The sequence below is a fragment of the Scaptodrosophila lebanonensis genome, unplaced genomic scaffold, assembly GCF_003285725.1.
Source record: "Scaptodrosophila lebanonensis strain 11010-0011.00,11010-0021.00 unplaced genomic scaffold, SlebRS2 tig00000113-arrow-arrow-pilon, whole genome shotgun sequence".
Classification (NCBI taxonomy): Eukaryota; Metazoa; Arthropoda; class Insecta; order Diptera; family Drosophilidae; genus Scaptodrosophila; species Scaptodrosophila lebanonensis.
Window position 1 is genome coordinate 2,337,773 of NW_022060575.1, and position 16,710 is coordinate 2,354,482.

Below are 16,710 nucleotides of genomic sequence, written 5' to 3' on the forward strand. Positions count from 1 at the left end.
TCTTTACGGTAGCTACAAATCAGAGTCGGACAGCGGCGCTCTCGGTCTATGACTCAACAATAAATAAATTTAACCCAGAAAGCCAGAAAGCCAGAGAAACCGGAGAATGAGAAGATAAAGGCGATTGTGGTAGCAGCAGCGAATCGTTTAAATTAATTATTTACCAGCACAGAAATTTGCAGGGCAATTATCTAGCACAATGAAGCGATTTATCAGCAGCTAGAATTATTGGCTCTCATTGGAAATTTGGGGCCGGGCAGTGCTTGAAGCGATTTGTTTTTCTCCATTCCCAAGCATACGAAAAGGTGTCTCCACTCTTGGCAGCAACTCTTAAAATCGATGTTTTATCCAAAAACAGGAACTGTAACACAACGTTCTTCCCTCAGCTACTCTTTAATACTTGAGTATTCCTTGCCTACTTTTGTCACAGCTCAGCACCCTTGGGAGTTGTATCCAAGGAGAGGCTCGTCGTCGTCACGCACACGCCGGCACGCTGCCCGGACATGGAAGGCGTTGAAGCTTTATGACGTCCATGTCGTCCCTTCAGTGCTGAGTGGACGCAAAATTCTAATTGAATCGCTGGATGACATGTGGAATGGTTGAGTGTTATGCCAAGAAATAGACGTGCATCTTGAGCAACAACTTTCAGGAAAACCAAACAACAGTCATTCGTTTTCCATTAAACAGAAGCCCGAGCTAATGACATACTCTACTATATTCATAATATCTTTTTAATGGGATGGCAAAGTGCAACTGTCCACAGCCACTACAAGACATTAAAATGAGAATGTTTGAAGGCTTTAAAATAATAAAAGCAACTATCTAAGTTCCTCGAAAAGTTCTTTCTTTGTTACTCGTATGACAATTTCTGAACCAGGTTTTTGGGCTTAAGCAAATGAATTTAACAGGCAAAGGACAGCAAGGACACATCTTATTATTTCGTATTATCAAGTTTTTTTCAGTGTATTTTATTGAAAATAGTCCTAAGTGTTGCTAAGTGTGAGCGAGAGGGGATAGTTAGCCCTCGAAAAATACCAACCAGACATTAACAGCAGGAAAAACCGGGCACACTTTTAGAAATCTGTTGCAGACGCACAGTTCGTTGAAAAACTGAAAATTCGTCCTTTTAATGCAAATCCGATATATGTATGTACATGTATTTTATTTTCTGTATATTTGTTGGTACAACGACCGTCTAAGAAAGCATGGCCCAATCATCAGGCTTATAAGAAGACAGTCCATGTTCCTTCTAATATGAGCATAGCCTTCATCAAATTTTTACATTCAGAAACTTGTAATAATTACTTTAATAATAACTTAATTTTAATAATTACCTGCAGGCTGATTTATATTAATTCATTTTTTTAAATTTTGACAGAGACTATAGCAGGAAATGAAGTTCACAGGCGCGGACTCAAATGTAATGTATTATGATTATAGTTTGTTATTTTGGAACTGGATTTGCTGTCACCCCTTCTTCTACTATACATAGAAATACCAGATTGCACAGATAATTCCCCCTTTCTTACAAATTAACTGCATGGAATACATGTATAATAAATACGAAATACATTTGAATGTAGAGTTGAAAGAAGTGACTCTATACACTGTACCCATAAATTACAAGTAGATAAAAAAAACTTTGCTCTGGTTTGAAAAAATTGAGCAAAAAGAAAAATAAATAAAAGCCGACCACAATCTCCGTCAGGGGCTTTGATGTTGTTTGTTTTTGATGTTGTTGGCACGCCTCGCGAATGCATAACGAGTCGCAATTGGCTGAGAACACGCAAGGCAGGTGACGGGAGGCACATCTCAGGAGAAAACAAATCCGCTAAAAAGCTGGGCAAAGTGGCTGGCACCACACGGCCTAAGAGGACGTCTCATCGTCTTTTTATTGCAGTAGATTAGGCAGATTTGTTGCCACAAGACGCCCCTCTGATTGCCATCTATTGACCCTTCACCGTCCATCAATCCAAAACTCATATGTGCCAGAGACTTGTCGCCCGTGGCGACTCATGCGAACAAAAGTGAAGGTAATTTGCTTCCGCCCGCATGTCTGCCTCGGGTGCCAAAGGGCCAGACGCTCTGAAGCGAAGGTTAATGAAGCGGAAGCGAAGTACGGGGGGAGGGGTTGGTGGGTGGTTGGCATAACATACCACCCGCAACCGCCCCCAGCTACGTAACAATATTATTTTACAGAATACTGCGAGTCTCTTGATTAAATAATTTTAATTGATGAAACAAAGCAAAGGATTACGAGGCAATATGACAAATTGAGTTATTCGCATCTACATACATAGATATTTGTATGTACATGCGAGTACAAATAATGTACATAGCGAAATATATTTCATTAGTATTCGTGACACTGATTGCATTTTAATTAACGCGCTGGCGCCAGCCACGAAACAACCCAACAACCGAACAGCCAACGGCCAACAACCAACTCAGCAACCCGTTTCAATCGCATTTAATTTTGATTGAATTAAAACTCAAACGAGACACACGAAACTGAAAGATTCTTTTAATAACTCAATTACTATACTAGCTTCGCAGCATGTCATTACATACTAAATAATGTACGATATAAAGTTGAATGGCTTTCAACTGCAAGTAGTTGACAGATTCAAATTCTAAAATACTCAATTAATTATGCAGTCGACTAGTAAATATTGCATAGTTAGTTGAACAGCATAGTTAAAATTGTAATCGTAAAATCTACATAAATATCCTCATGACGAGGTCAGAAATCCAACTTAATAAAAATACTAGTATATAAATATACTACAATAGTTAGTACCGAAATACAAACTAAACTCTTCCGCCACTCACAATTCTCTAATGAAAATGTTGTGTCGAAAGACTAAAAGGTAAAGAATTCTTCTATATTCAAGTATTTAATTTTCAATGCTTACAATGTTTTAGGCATACAATATTTGTTCGTCTTGATGCAAAATTTCTCCATCATACAAAAAACGTCAGACGAACCGCGATAGTTATATCTGAAATTCTGAATAGCTTTCGAGCGACAATTTCGATGGATGCAAGCAATCAAAACCTTTAATTTAGCTGTTAGAAAAAAGATTCCAGCCATAGCCAGCACTTCGCCTATATATTAACAAGTGAGAACGCTACAGTCGAGCAAGCCCGACAGTGTAATACCCTGTACCCAGGTAAACTTCCTTCACTAAGTTATATGCGCCCATAGCAGCAGCAAAAAGAGGAAGAAGAAGAGTGAACTTGTTGCTGCAGTTTGGGGAGGTTGTACTGGCGAGAAATTGTTTCGCTAATAACTTTTCTTAGAATTGACCGAATTGAATAAAATTTTGAACAACAGTAGAAAATTATATATAAATTATGTGTGCAAAGTTTGGTTTAGGTAGCATTCGAAATGTGGACGCTATTGACGAAATTCTTCAGCGGGGGAAGGGGGGGAAAATTAAAAAAAAATAAATAAACTCGTCCTTACTCGGACCTAGGAGAATCTGGATGCCAACTTTGGTTATTCTAGCTTTTATAGTTTCTGAGATCCTTGCGTTCATCCAGACGGACAGACGGACGGACAGACGGACGGACAGACGGACGGACATGTCTAGATCGATTTCTCTCGTCATGCTGATCAAGAATATATATACTTTATGGGGTCGGAGATGCTTCCTTCTGTATGTTACATACTTTGCACAAACCTAATATACCCTTTTTACCCTACGGGTAAAAAAGTAGATCAGACGTCTTCTGTCAAAAGGAAAGAATATTCCGAAAAAGAATCATCAGCAGAATCCCCAGAAACAACGTTAACTATAATTTACACACAAGTTTTTAAACAGTGATTTTCTGAAATCTCTAATACAATCATTTTTGCCTAAATTCAGAGCAACTCACCAAAATATAAACCCCTATTCCTGAAACTCTTTTAACAAAAAAGGACTATTGTTATTCCCATGTGGGTTCTCTGTCGTTAAACATAAGTAGTTCCCATAAATACGAGCACTTATAATTTTATTCTATTCTGTAAAATGAGTTCGAGCTGTGAATCTAACGAAGTCATTTAACTATGCCGATGTGGCTTTGAACATCATTTTAATAATTGCTTTTGACATTAAATCTACGTCAGAATTTCGAGGAAGTAAATTTGTACATTTTTGGACTTTAGCATATATTTAACAAATTTCAAAATGCATAAGTCATATCCCAGGTGGGTGCTGCCATTCATTAACTAGTCTTAGGTCTTCACACAGATTTCCTTTGCTTAGGCTCAGCATTTCTCGTTCCATTTTAATTTCTGAGTTCTAATCATAATTTTAAATAATGGACTATTACAACTCATTTATATACATAGCAAGTAGTATGTGCAATGTGAGTTTATTCATTATTTTAAAATTATACGATAAAAAATATGATCTTGCCACTGTGGTAGCTATAATAATTACATATGTCGTACTATATGTATCGAAGTTGTTTGAATCAATATTCGATAGTAATAAGTTAGTCGCTTAGTAAGATAATATTGGCGCTCCTATGATGTGTCTTCAGCGCCTTACTACATAAGTATTCGAAACAACACAATAACATGCAACGCAAACAGATATTATTGCTTAAATTAAAATTCATTATTTTCCCAGAGCCTTTGTTAGATTGATATTTTAATTATAATGCAGGTAGCAGTGTGTTTATTTGTATAAATCGGATGGTTCCCCCCATTTATTTCCCACTAACAATCCAATGCCAAACACAAAGAAGCAAAAATATGTGCGCTGCCTAACTTAATATTGTTTCTGGAGTTTGCTGTTTAAATGCTGCATATGTCACAATATCGAAGACGGTAGGATGGACATCCTCAATTGCTTACCTTATCGGCAAAAATACCTACAAGGACTTCAAGGGATGATGATGATGATGCACCAAATGTAAGGACAAAGGTCATAATGGTGGACGAAGGCCGATAAGTTGAACTGGATAGATTGCGGGGGTTTGTTTACTGTTATTGGACATTTACAGATGCTGATGACCGCAAACCGGACAGGGCCCTAAGCAGTAACAATAACAACAACGGCAGCAACGACAACAACCGCCACAAACTGGAAATGTTCGAACTGGGAATTTCATCGATCATAAAAATAAAATGGAAATTGCTACTTCAATTTATTTGCGGCATCGGCGAGAGCATAAAAAGTGCCATGAATTATTAACAGGTATGTGCGATGTCCGAAGGTGGTCATTGACCTTAAGGTACACTGACTAAAAAGCTTACATCTGCAGGATTCCATTTTACTGACCATGAATATAAAAGAATGCATTATAAGAAAACAGCCCGAATCTATTCTACTTAGATAGAATGAAGCAGGCAGGCGATTCATGTGTATATATAAAATGTTCCATTTAAATAAGTCCATTAAAATGCAATACTACCTATACCAAATTTAAATTAAATTATTCTACAGAACTATGCCACAATAAATATTTCGTTGCTTACATATGTACATACTAAGTTTGAATAAATTTAAAAAAAAAAACAAATAAAACTGGCATTATTTACATCGCCAGTTTAATTATGAAAGCTGTTCGTCAAGCCTGTTTAAGCATGTCTTAGACTGTTGTTTGAATCAATAATACCCTTTAAACCAGCCAAGTAGATGGGTTGCACAGGATATTAATATACACCCGGTAGATCCTATCCGTGCACCCTGCGATATCTAAAAAGAAATGTGACTGGAAACATCTTTCAAATCTCTGCCAGCATATCAGTTATGGCCGCCTTGTAACAAGGTAAGACCTGTATTTTGATAGCTGGCTGATAAAGAGCAAACGCCCCTATTCGCAGCGACATTGTCCCAGCCGTAAGGGTCAGGTGTGTCCTTTGACACTTTATGAAATTTATGACATTATTGGCTCTCGCTTTCCCTAGAAAGTGAATTTCACAATGCCCTAACTGTAACTGTAAATGCTGTCCCGCACTCGAAGCCAGGATCTAACCAAGGCCAAGAGCGCGGCAGAAGGACTTGAGACCTGCAGCAGCAGGCGGCTGTTCGTCGGCGCTATCGACTGGCGATTGTGTTTTGCGATAGGCTCTTCGCTTGTTCAAATATCATTTGGAGTGATATATTTCTCTATTATTTGGAGGTCCGCAAGTGTGCGGCAATTGGTGTTGTCGGAGACTAACAAGTTGCGAGTGTTGCAGCCGAGCTTGGGCCATAAGTCACAAAATCACGCCACCGCGGCTAAGCTCGTCTTCCAGATGCCGCCAGATCCTATCTACAAAAGCCAGAGGCTAGCGCACGCTGCTTACGAAGGCATGACAACCCTAAATCAAAAGCAAGCCGCCGCAACACAGAGTCGACCCCACGATCCCCATCGTAGCCTTCGTCCCGTCGAGCCGTCAAGCCGTCAAGCCGTCGGCAAAACTAAAGCGGCAAGCTGCTGAGAGCGGAAACTCCAAAGCGGCATAAATTATCTGCGGTATAAATCTAAATTAAACAAAAACATTTGACATCGAGTCGTCTGCAGTACCCGAGCCCGTACCGCCCCCGCCCTGCTCCATGAAACAAATCCTTCAAAGACAAACAAAACGTTGCACCAATTTTAGCATTTAAGATTTCCTGTTCTTGCCAACCAACTTACAAGGATTGCCCATTAAAAATGTTAATTAGTTGCACAAACATGAAGCAGCTTCTGGCACGGCAGCAGTCAGCGGGAATCCGGGCGAACACAGCTTAACCCAAACCCAAACCCAACCAAACCAAACCAGCATGGCAGCTGTGCCGTCGGCTAAAATCAACACCTAGTCAGGCATCCAGAGCCACAGCCAAGTCCGTGACGCACAGTGGTCCCGATTTCCTGTCTAGTTGCATCTGGATCATGAAGCTTATGTAGTTGTTAGAAATGTATTTTTAAAAGTTTGGTCTATATAAGTAGTACCAAGTTGAAGGACTTTCGTTTTGCTGAATTTTTCCAAGAAGCTGCTTTATTTTACCAAGAAACTTTGAATTTACTGAATTGAATCAAGCAATTGGTAATAAATTGGGAAAATACTTATAATAATTACCTTATGTTATTTTGGACCAAAGCTAACTTGGCAAGATTTCAGCTAAGTAATTATTTGTTATAGCCGAGCTCACTTGTTTTTACAACTTTTTGTAAGTGTAGTCCCTGACTATAAGGCTAAACTAAAAGGTCCTAACATATGTCATTACACTAAACACTAGACTAATTGTGGAAAATGTACAATAGCAAGCAAACAGACAAGAGAGAATATTACAGCCGAGCAAGCCCAGCAGTGAAATACCCTTTAGTTAAAAAATCAAAACAATAAAATATTATCGTGTTGCCTGGGGGTAAGCAGATTCTGAACACCATGTTGGTCAATGGCTTTATCGTTTCCGAAATCCAGACGTTCATCTAGACAGACATCGATTTCTTTCATCACCCTGATTAAGAATATATACTATATTTATGTTATGGAGTCGGAGATACTTGCTTCTGTCTGTTTCACACAAACCTAATACATATATCTTTTTTACTCTTCGGGTATAGGGTATAATAGACAAAAATCGGCAGTAAGTTGTATGCTGCACTGATTCTATAAGCGTAAAAGGGCAAGCCCCACAAAATATATATTCTATATATTCAACAATCTCATAAAGTACAATATACCCGTAAGAGCTTAAATCAAAAATCTTCGTATACACATTCTTGTTCATTTATATTTAATCAAAAATGATAGTTTTTGGTGTAAAAATCTCTTATAATTGTGACTAAATTTTTATTTTTTCAGGCAATTGCTAATGATTTAATTAATATAAGCCACCTAATTAACTTATTCCAGTTTAAAAAGAAATGAGTATTTCCAGCAAGTTTTTGGCTTCAATAAACTAGATTTGAATAAGTACGAAACCAGTACCCTCTACTCTCGCCTCTCTACACCACAGAACTTCAATTAAAAATTACTTGAACATATATGTTTTTATGGTAGCTTAATGAATTGAAGCATCAAATATTTCTTAAAATATTTAAATTCTTATAATTCTTACAACATCAAATGAAATGAGTTCTTTGATTTTTGTTAGCCATAGCAGCTGTAAGAAACTTGTGCTGCCTATGTTAGTTGTTATGGTTGAAAAGATAGAAGTGTTCATACGACAGGACGAACAGGAAAACATTTCTATATTGATTCGAGTCGGCAGACTATATGCTTATAGTTTTTAAAGCAAGTTACTTCCACTTAATTTTAAAAATCAGATCAAATACGCATATGTGCTTCATTCCCCCAAATTTTCAACGAAATCGAGCTAAAAACCATTATCCCGCCATGGCTATGGACCACGAACTATAAACACTATATACTCATATTTGCACATATGTATATTGTTCTTATGACAGCTACGTGTCGGCCTCGATATATCTGTGTCCGTCAAAAAGATGCTTCTATGGAGTACTGACTGCAACAGACGGAAGTTCTATAATACATTCGATATTATTCTTTTCAGTGACAGATGTAAAAGATATAAAATTATTTTAAAGATCCAAATTGTCATTGATTTAATCTCAGGCTAAGTGTGCTGCACTACTCAAATACTCACAGTCTGAAGTACAGAATAGTTTTAAATTACCATTAATGGGTTCACTCCCACGTATATATCTATCAAAATATAAAGCTGTCCCATATATAGTATCTAGAGTAGACAACCTCAAAGATCACACTCCTTTCGAATCAAATTCAATGTTGCATTTAATCAGTCGAGTTCGCTTTCGACGGCAAGTGCCACTGATCGTAAGATGTTTGAATTATCGCTTTTGCTGCCCCTGATCGTCGATCCCACCCATGGTGCGTCGCGTGTATGCAAATTGAGTGCGAGTTGTTCGTGCGATGCGACTTTCATAGTTTCGCGGCTGCATGCGAAAATTGAACACCAATTAGGATGAATGTTTGGCGCACGTTCCGCCATGCCAGCGCTTCGAAGGCGTCGTCATGGTCGCCGATGCTTGGCTTGCCAGACTGCATGACGCCGCCGAGAGCAGAAGAATCAGAATCAGAAGGCGGCTTTTGGCATCGCCGGCCAGTTAATTGCTAAAAATTGTTCACACGTTCTTGGCGCAACTTTTACATGTTACACCTATAGTAAGAAGTGCAGTAGCCCCTGCTCCTGCCCCTGCCCCTGCCCCGGCCCCTGCCCATGCAGGCTCCACTTTCATTTGGCATGCCAGTCACGTTTCCATCAGCGATTCGGAAAAATCAATATCGACAAGCCATCAGCTACAACTGCGTCCCGAACGGGGCACGTCGGTGGCGGCATCCTCGTCTCCATTTCCTTTTCGGTTGGCTGTTTCGGTCACTTCCGTTTTGGCGCATCCTTTAAAGGTCTGCCGTCTGTTTGGCTATATTCTATATTTCTAGGAGCGGGTGGTTCGGGACCACATTAAGCATTACAGCAGTCGAAAACCACTGCTCGTGCCGCTGTCAATTGAAAGAAAGTTTCGATGAAATTAAAAATGTATATGGCGTCCAGCTGAAGACCCAGTTATGCAAATTTTGTTCCACAGAAAAATCACAAAAACCAAAAAGTCATAAATATCGGCAAAGCAAAGTGCACAAATTCTACGAAATGTATTGGCGGCCCTGAGGCCCTGAGGCAGGTGTGCTGCTCGGTTAAAATTCATAGCGTCAACTACCAAAATTGTAGGCTCAGGCCCAAAGTCTCAGCGACCCAGACCACTGCCTTCTACGACGAGCATTACCGCCGAGCGTAAACAGCGCTCAGTTATGTCGATTCGAGTGCCCCAACCCATCGGGACTTAATATGGAGTGCACGTTTCTCCAAACGGTTAGGTCGTTAAAGCCGAGGCGAGCCAAGTCAAGCCAAGCCAAGCCAAGCCAAGCCAGCCTTAGCCAGCTATTTGTTTGTTTGTCGACTTATTTGCGTTTTTCGTTTTTAATTTCCATTGACTTTCTGTGAATCAATCAACGCATTCTGAACACTCGTACTCGTACTCTCTACAGGCCAAGCGACACCCAAGCCCAGACCAAACGGAAGGTATGACCACCTCCTGATCGAGAGATAAACTTGTCAGAGGCAGCTCCGTAAATCAACTTGCGCTCACTTGGCCTCGCCGTCAAAGTTTCCAAGCTGTATACTCGTAGTCTTAAAGTTTATAAATTAGAAATGAGGGAAATTTCATCAAACTTTTCATCTGGCAGTGCCACGAAAAATCAATAGACGTTGCACTCTCGCAGCTTACAACTTACACACAACTCTGGCGAACCTTGTCCATGGAAAATTGTAATCCTGATGAGCGTTTCGTATGCTCGTCACGTGCCAAGAGACGCTGGCTATGTTGGCTGCGAATATTCCGTTGAAGTTTCTGTTTCTGTTTGTGCACTTTAGCACATATTTCTCATACATATGCATTCAGTATGCTGCGAGGTATATAGTATAGTATATATCTTCTATTTTGCAGTGTCGACTGATGTGCTAGACTTTGTTAACACTGGCATGTGTGCGTCTATGTGTTTGCGTAAGCAAGTAAGTAGAATGTGCTACAAAATACAAACATACATATTATGTACAAAACCTCACATAAGAGGCAAACTGAATGAAGGAACCATTTTCTTATATATTCTATTAGTGCCACTTTATAGACGAATGACTAGATAAAGCCGCGAATCTGACAATAACGTTTAACAACATTTTCTCAAACAACACGATCAGGGACTAGGATTTTTCCTTAACCAATTTAGCCGCACTCTATTCTACAAACATGTTTTAACATTTTTATACCCAGTACTTAAAGGGTACCTAAAGGGTATTTGTGGAAAGTGAAAAACTTAAGGCGAAGAAGGAAGCGTTTCCGTGAACATCAAGAATATATATTCTTGATCAGCATCAGCCCAGTCGATTTAGCCGTGTTTTTCTGTGTGTCTCTCTGTCCGTCCGTCTGACCATATTTCTGAGGTTATAAGAACTAAAAACACCAATTTTCAATATGCCTTATACGTGTACACTGTATAAGTGTATATCAAAAACTATTAATTTCTAATTTATTTTCTTAGGTCTAGAAAAGTAAAATACTTAAATACAGCTTTTTAAATATATGAGATTATTATTAAATGTTGGCATAAGTAAATAAGCTTGAAGCATCAATCAGTGTCCGTGTATTGTCAAAATATTTACGGAAATATGGGAATTTCCATGCTCTTAAGCCCGGCAGTCAAACGCTATTCAAGTGAATAAAGGAACCGCAAAATACATTTTCCTTTCTTCCTTTAGTTCAACTAATAGCCCTTTGATTACACTATATTAAGGGATTACAGACATAATCCTAAATCCAAAGTAATGGCAAAATAAAAGAAAGGAAGGAAAAGGAAAAAGGAAGGAAGAAACGAAATTCCGTTTTGGATTCTTTGTTCAGGGCTGTCTATATACTTTTCAACGCAACTAATTCTTTAATATTATGGAATAATGCCACTTTATTATATTTCAGTTTTACCAAAAAAATTAAGTCTTTTTCTAAACATATATTTTCAACTATGGTTCATTCAACAAATTAAATATCAAATATTATTGCTTTATAATCCCCCTATTATATCCCCCTATTATCAACTTTATAAGATTACTGATCTATCATTGATGTGATGATGTTAACGTTCAACTTTAATAATAATAATAAAATAATAATAAACGTATCACTCATCGGTTGGTTGAGGACTACCCTTTTTAAAGATTTCACTGAAGTTATCAACCCACTTGGTGTTTAAATGTATTATTCTTGGTAACACCAGCAACTTTAATCTTATGTATGTATGTGCCATCGTTCAGTTATGTTTTATGACTCATGTTTCTTGTTAACAAACACAAACCATGCGCTTTTAAAACTTAGTACACTTTTAGCAAGCATTCCTCAACCAGCTCTTAGCCAATCCCTCTCGTCTGTCAAGCAAGCTTATATTTTTAATCAATTGCTTACCGGCCAAAATTAATATCTCTACCAAAGGCTAATTGGTTTCTTTTTTAATTTTTAAATAGATTTATTTGATTTAATAAATGGGTCGAGACATTGCTGACCAAACGGCAAACAAAAAACGAAGTCTTTAGGGCATTACACAATTTCAATAAATTAATGTGATAACAAGTTTATTTACTAAGCCCTTACTATGCATTGAATGAAAAAATGAATTAGCCGGTCTATTAACAACTAAAGAGATGGCACTACTGAAGTACCTCTTAGCATTTCGTGCTACCAATTTTATTACTAACTCGCTTCTCATATAACTTAGCGCAATCCTTTGCGTGGCAAGTTTCCAGTTCCTCTATTATGTCCAACTATTATAATAACCCATTAAATACCAAATGCCACACAGTCCGCTACCAACTCGCTACCCTACAGGCATTGGTCGCCAGGCACGAGAATAGATTTCATTTTCATTATTGTACAACAAAAGGTCACAAAATTGTCAGCTCGACCGAACAGGCGAGCCTCATTTTGTGCTCTGAAGCGGACAGCACGCTCCAACCACATTTGCCATGTTTAGAATTAAGACTTCAACGATACTGCATCGAGCGACCCGGCAACCCGGCAACCCACCACCCAACCACCCGTCCATTTGTCCCATTGTCCAGTCCAAGCAACGGCCAAACAATTCCAAATGCAAGCAACAGAGTCATGTTACTCACGTTCCAAACGAGCTTTTGTCAACTTGTCTAAATGATTTTTGCACACTGTAAACAAGCAAACAGTGGGACGCACGGACAAACGGACAGATGGACAGACGGACGGACGGAGGGACGGAGGGACAGACTCAGAGAGTAATCGTCAACCTAGCCACACGACAACATCGACGACGGCGACGACTACAACTACGAAGGCAATGTTCAATGTTGACGTTGACCCTGCACGAATGCGATTCAGAAGTTGGGGACTATAGTATAGTATAGTACGAGTATGTTGTGTGCGCCAAGGATTCTGATTCTGATTCTGGCAAACCACTGGCGTTCTGTTGTGTCTGTCTGAACGACGCGTCGCTGCCATGCCGAAGTCGTGTGCGATTCGCCGTGCCAAGTAGCCCAGAGGAGGCCGGCAGAAGCAACTAGGGGTCCCCGTGGGAGTCTTTTGTTATTGTTGCTGATCTTCGATTTTTGTCGATATTGTCGTGTAATCACGAATTTATTATATTGAATATCGCTTGACAGGTGGCGCTTTATTTAACAAAGTTGTCAGCATATACATACGTATTGGGTCCGACTCTGGACAACGGTTGGGGGCGCAAGCAGGGCCACGGCAATGCTAGTAGTTAGGAAGGCAGTTCTGAGAAGGCTTGCGAAAGGTCAGTTTGATTTCTATTGCGGCTATTACAAACCACTGTCCCTTCTCCACGGTGCGCTATTTGTCTTCAAAAAGGATATCAACTACATACATGAAATAAATGAAATGGTGGAAGGTTATCAAAAATGTGTTTTCATTTACTTAACTTTAGCTAAGTTTAGTGGAACACGAAATTGTGTATATCTAAGAGAATTTTAATTTGAAAGGTTCAATTAAATACACATACTATAACAATACATATATATTAACCACCAATAGATTGGAATATCTTGAATGAGGGTCGTAGTATAATCTAATACTGAAAATAAAGTTCCTATATTAATACTCATGCGGTGCTATCCAAATATGTGTAAGAATTGTTTCTCTAAACAACATTTAATCTGACTTGAAATAATTTGATAGATGTGTACGTATGTTATATACTCCTTATACCTGGCTTACATCAGATTTTTAAAATAGGATATCATTGCTTGGGCCCAATGCCAAAACAATATTTTTGAGATAAAGTTAGCACTAGCAATTATTCATTGAACAAATCCTATGCTACCATATAATTTAATAATTCTCCTCCTAGGACAGATCTTAAATAGAGAATAAAAATTAGTCATTATTTCAAAAATTCCAAAGGTACTACTTCAAACATGTTTGGATACCATATTTAACGCTTTTTCTATACAAACTAGGTTCGTAATTGGATTCAGCAATTCAAGTACTACATATGTATATCCAACCCAATTATTCACTATTTAAAAATTAATGCTAATTTCCATAAGTACTACTTCAAATATTTTTGGATCTCATATTAAACACCATGGTTCGTAATTGGATTCAGCAATTCAAGTACTACATACTTATGTATATCCAACCTAATTATTCACTATTTAATAAATAATATAATTTCCATAAGTACTACTTGAAACATTTTTGGATCTCATGAATACTTAACATATTTAACGCTTTTTATTTACAAAGGAGTATACAAGTATATACCATGATTCGGAATTGGATTCAGCAATTCAACTACATATATGCATAAATTCAACCTAATTATTCAAAAGTACCGTAGAAATGTATGCCTTTCTTCATGCCATCCTTCTTGTTTGCCAAGAACACAATAACAACTGCAGGATCCTACAATACTCGCATATCCTTACCCCACCACTGATAGCCCGCAACCTTTAGCGACAAGCCAAATAAAACCTTGACAAACCAAACTCGCACCTCATGTGACGGAGAGTTCAATGCGAACTGCAGGCAATTCTCCCGAGGATGCTCAGCTGCTGTCGCTGCCGACGAGCGGGGGCTTATTTTATACCTGAGAGAGATTCCCAACAGAAACGCGGACCGTTCGAGAGCTTCGTGTCGGTGTTGTCGACGGAAGGGGGGATATCGATATGGATCTGAATGGAGAGGGAGAGAGAGAAGGAGAGAGAGAGAGAGAGAGAGAGGAGGCTGGTCAGCACGCTGCAATGCGATTGAGCTGCTGAGGCAGCATCAATACTGTTACGTATACGAGTATTGCTGTTGTTTTTGTTGTGGTCGTTGTGGTTGTTGTTGTTGGTGTTGTTGTTTATATTGCCATAAACATGTGCCAAGTGTTTTTGTTGCTGCTCTGGGCCCGTGCGCTCGTTCGTCTGCTTGTTGCGACAGCCGCCGTCGATGCTGTGTGCCTGAGAGTGTTTGCCGATTTGTGCAACACTTCATGGCAATAAAAGCAACAGCAACAACAGCAACAACAGCAATAACAACAACAACAGCGACCAGTGTAGCGCAGTGCAAAAACAAAACGCAAAAACAATAAACAAAGCCAAACACTGTGGATGTGGTTGTGGTTGTAGCTGGATGTGGATGCTGTTGTTGCCGCCGCTGCTGCTGCCGCTGCTGCTGCCGACCTCGACGCTGCCTGGCCAGGCTTCATTCGTCTGCGATTGCTCTCGGTTGGTGCGGCTGCTGCTGCTGCTGCTATTATTGTTGTTGGTGCTCGCTTGAGGCAAAAACCTGCTCCACCACCATTTGCAGTGTGCAATGCGCTCCACAGCCACAGCCACAGCCACGACCATGAGCAACAACAACAAGAACAACAATTTGCGAGATGCAGACAACAACAAGAAGAGCAGCAACGGCAGCAACGCAGCGCAGCCGAATCGATGGACGGACATCACTGAGCCAAGAGCCAAGAGCCAAGAGCAGCAGAGGAGATGATGATGAGGAGGCCGACCGACCAACCAACCGACCAACCAACCAACCAACCAACCGACCATGCTTCCTGATGCGAGGCGATAGTTTATCGCCAATTTTCGTGCCGTGCAGAGGTGAACGCGGACCAAAAACGTGCGAACCACGTCAGCGAGCGCGTTCGAGCCATCGAGCCATCGAGCAACGAATACAAAACGAGCCTGAGAATAAAAGAGGAGCCGGAGCCGGTGCCCTGAACCTTAAGCCCTCAGCCTGGTAGCGCCGACGCCAACGGCAAAGTGCACGAGACGCTCGTTAGAGCCAGCAAGTAGTCCCGGGCCCCAGGGCCCTGTACAACTACTGTGTTTCTAGTCCCGGCAGCGCCATCCGCGTCGTCATCGGCATCGTCACCGTTACCGTTACCGTAACCGTGCCCGTCGGCAAACATTGCGACGCGGAAGTTCGCGGCACTTCGTGCGGCATTTCCATTTCAATTTCAGCTTTGTTTGTTTTTCTTGGTGTTTTTGCGAATTCGCCGTCGTCGCCTACCATTGATTGCCATGCGCGGCAATTGTGCGCGCCAACGGTAAATAATGGCCGCCATCTTGGCATGCAGTGCACACGTGCCCGTACCCGTGCCCTCACGCGTACCCGTAAGCGTACCCGTAACCGTACCCGTGCCAGTACTCGTGCCCGCCATGTCCATATCTGTGTCTGTGTCTGTGTCTTTGTTGTTCTTTGTGAGAGTGTGACATAAAATCAAAGATAAATTGCACACACAGTGCGCATAAGAAATCAGCTGAAAATCCGCTAGAAAAAAGATAGAATAAAGATAGAATAAATATACGAGTAAGTGGAGTTTGTGAAAAAGTGTAGCAAGGAGCTATTGGGCTGAGATGGAGCATCATAGCAGCGGATTTGTCGCCTCGCCATGGGCAGCTGTGCTGGGTCATCATTCGATGGCCTCGGATGCGGGCTTTGCTGCTGCGGCGGCTGCGGCGCATGTCCAGAATGTGGCGGCACAGCATCATCATTCGCACCACCAGATAGCCGCCGCCGCCCACCACCACCACTCACATCATCATCCGCATCACGCGCACTCGCACCACCTGGCGACGAGCGGCATGCCGATGGACCTGCATGTGCCGCAGGGATTCCCCTACTATAGGTAAATAGAGCCATCAACCATTTCATGAACACCCGACATTCTTGCCTCTATGT

The 16,710-nt window shown here is 40.4% G+C and overlaps 1 protein-coding gene across 2 annotated transcripts in view; it reads left to right on the forward strand.

The window, feature by feature from the left end:
- Positions 1-16,379: 16,379 nt before the first annotated feature.
- Positions 16,380-16,710, forward strand: part of LOC115628288 (protein trachealess) — a 44,384-nt gene continuing 44,053 nt past the window's right edge. For both annotated transcript variants that reach the window (XM_030524331.1, XM_030524330.1), the window contains exon 1: positions 16,380-16,657. In XM_030524331.1, coding sequence (XP_030380191.1) covers positions 16,386-16,657 — 272 coding nt within the window. In that variant the 5' untranslated portion in view covers positions 16,380-16,385. The remainder of the gene's footprint in view (positions 16,658-16,710) is intronic.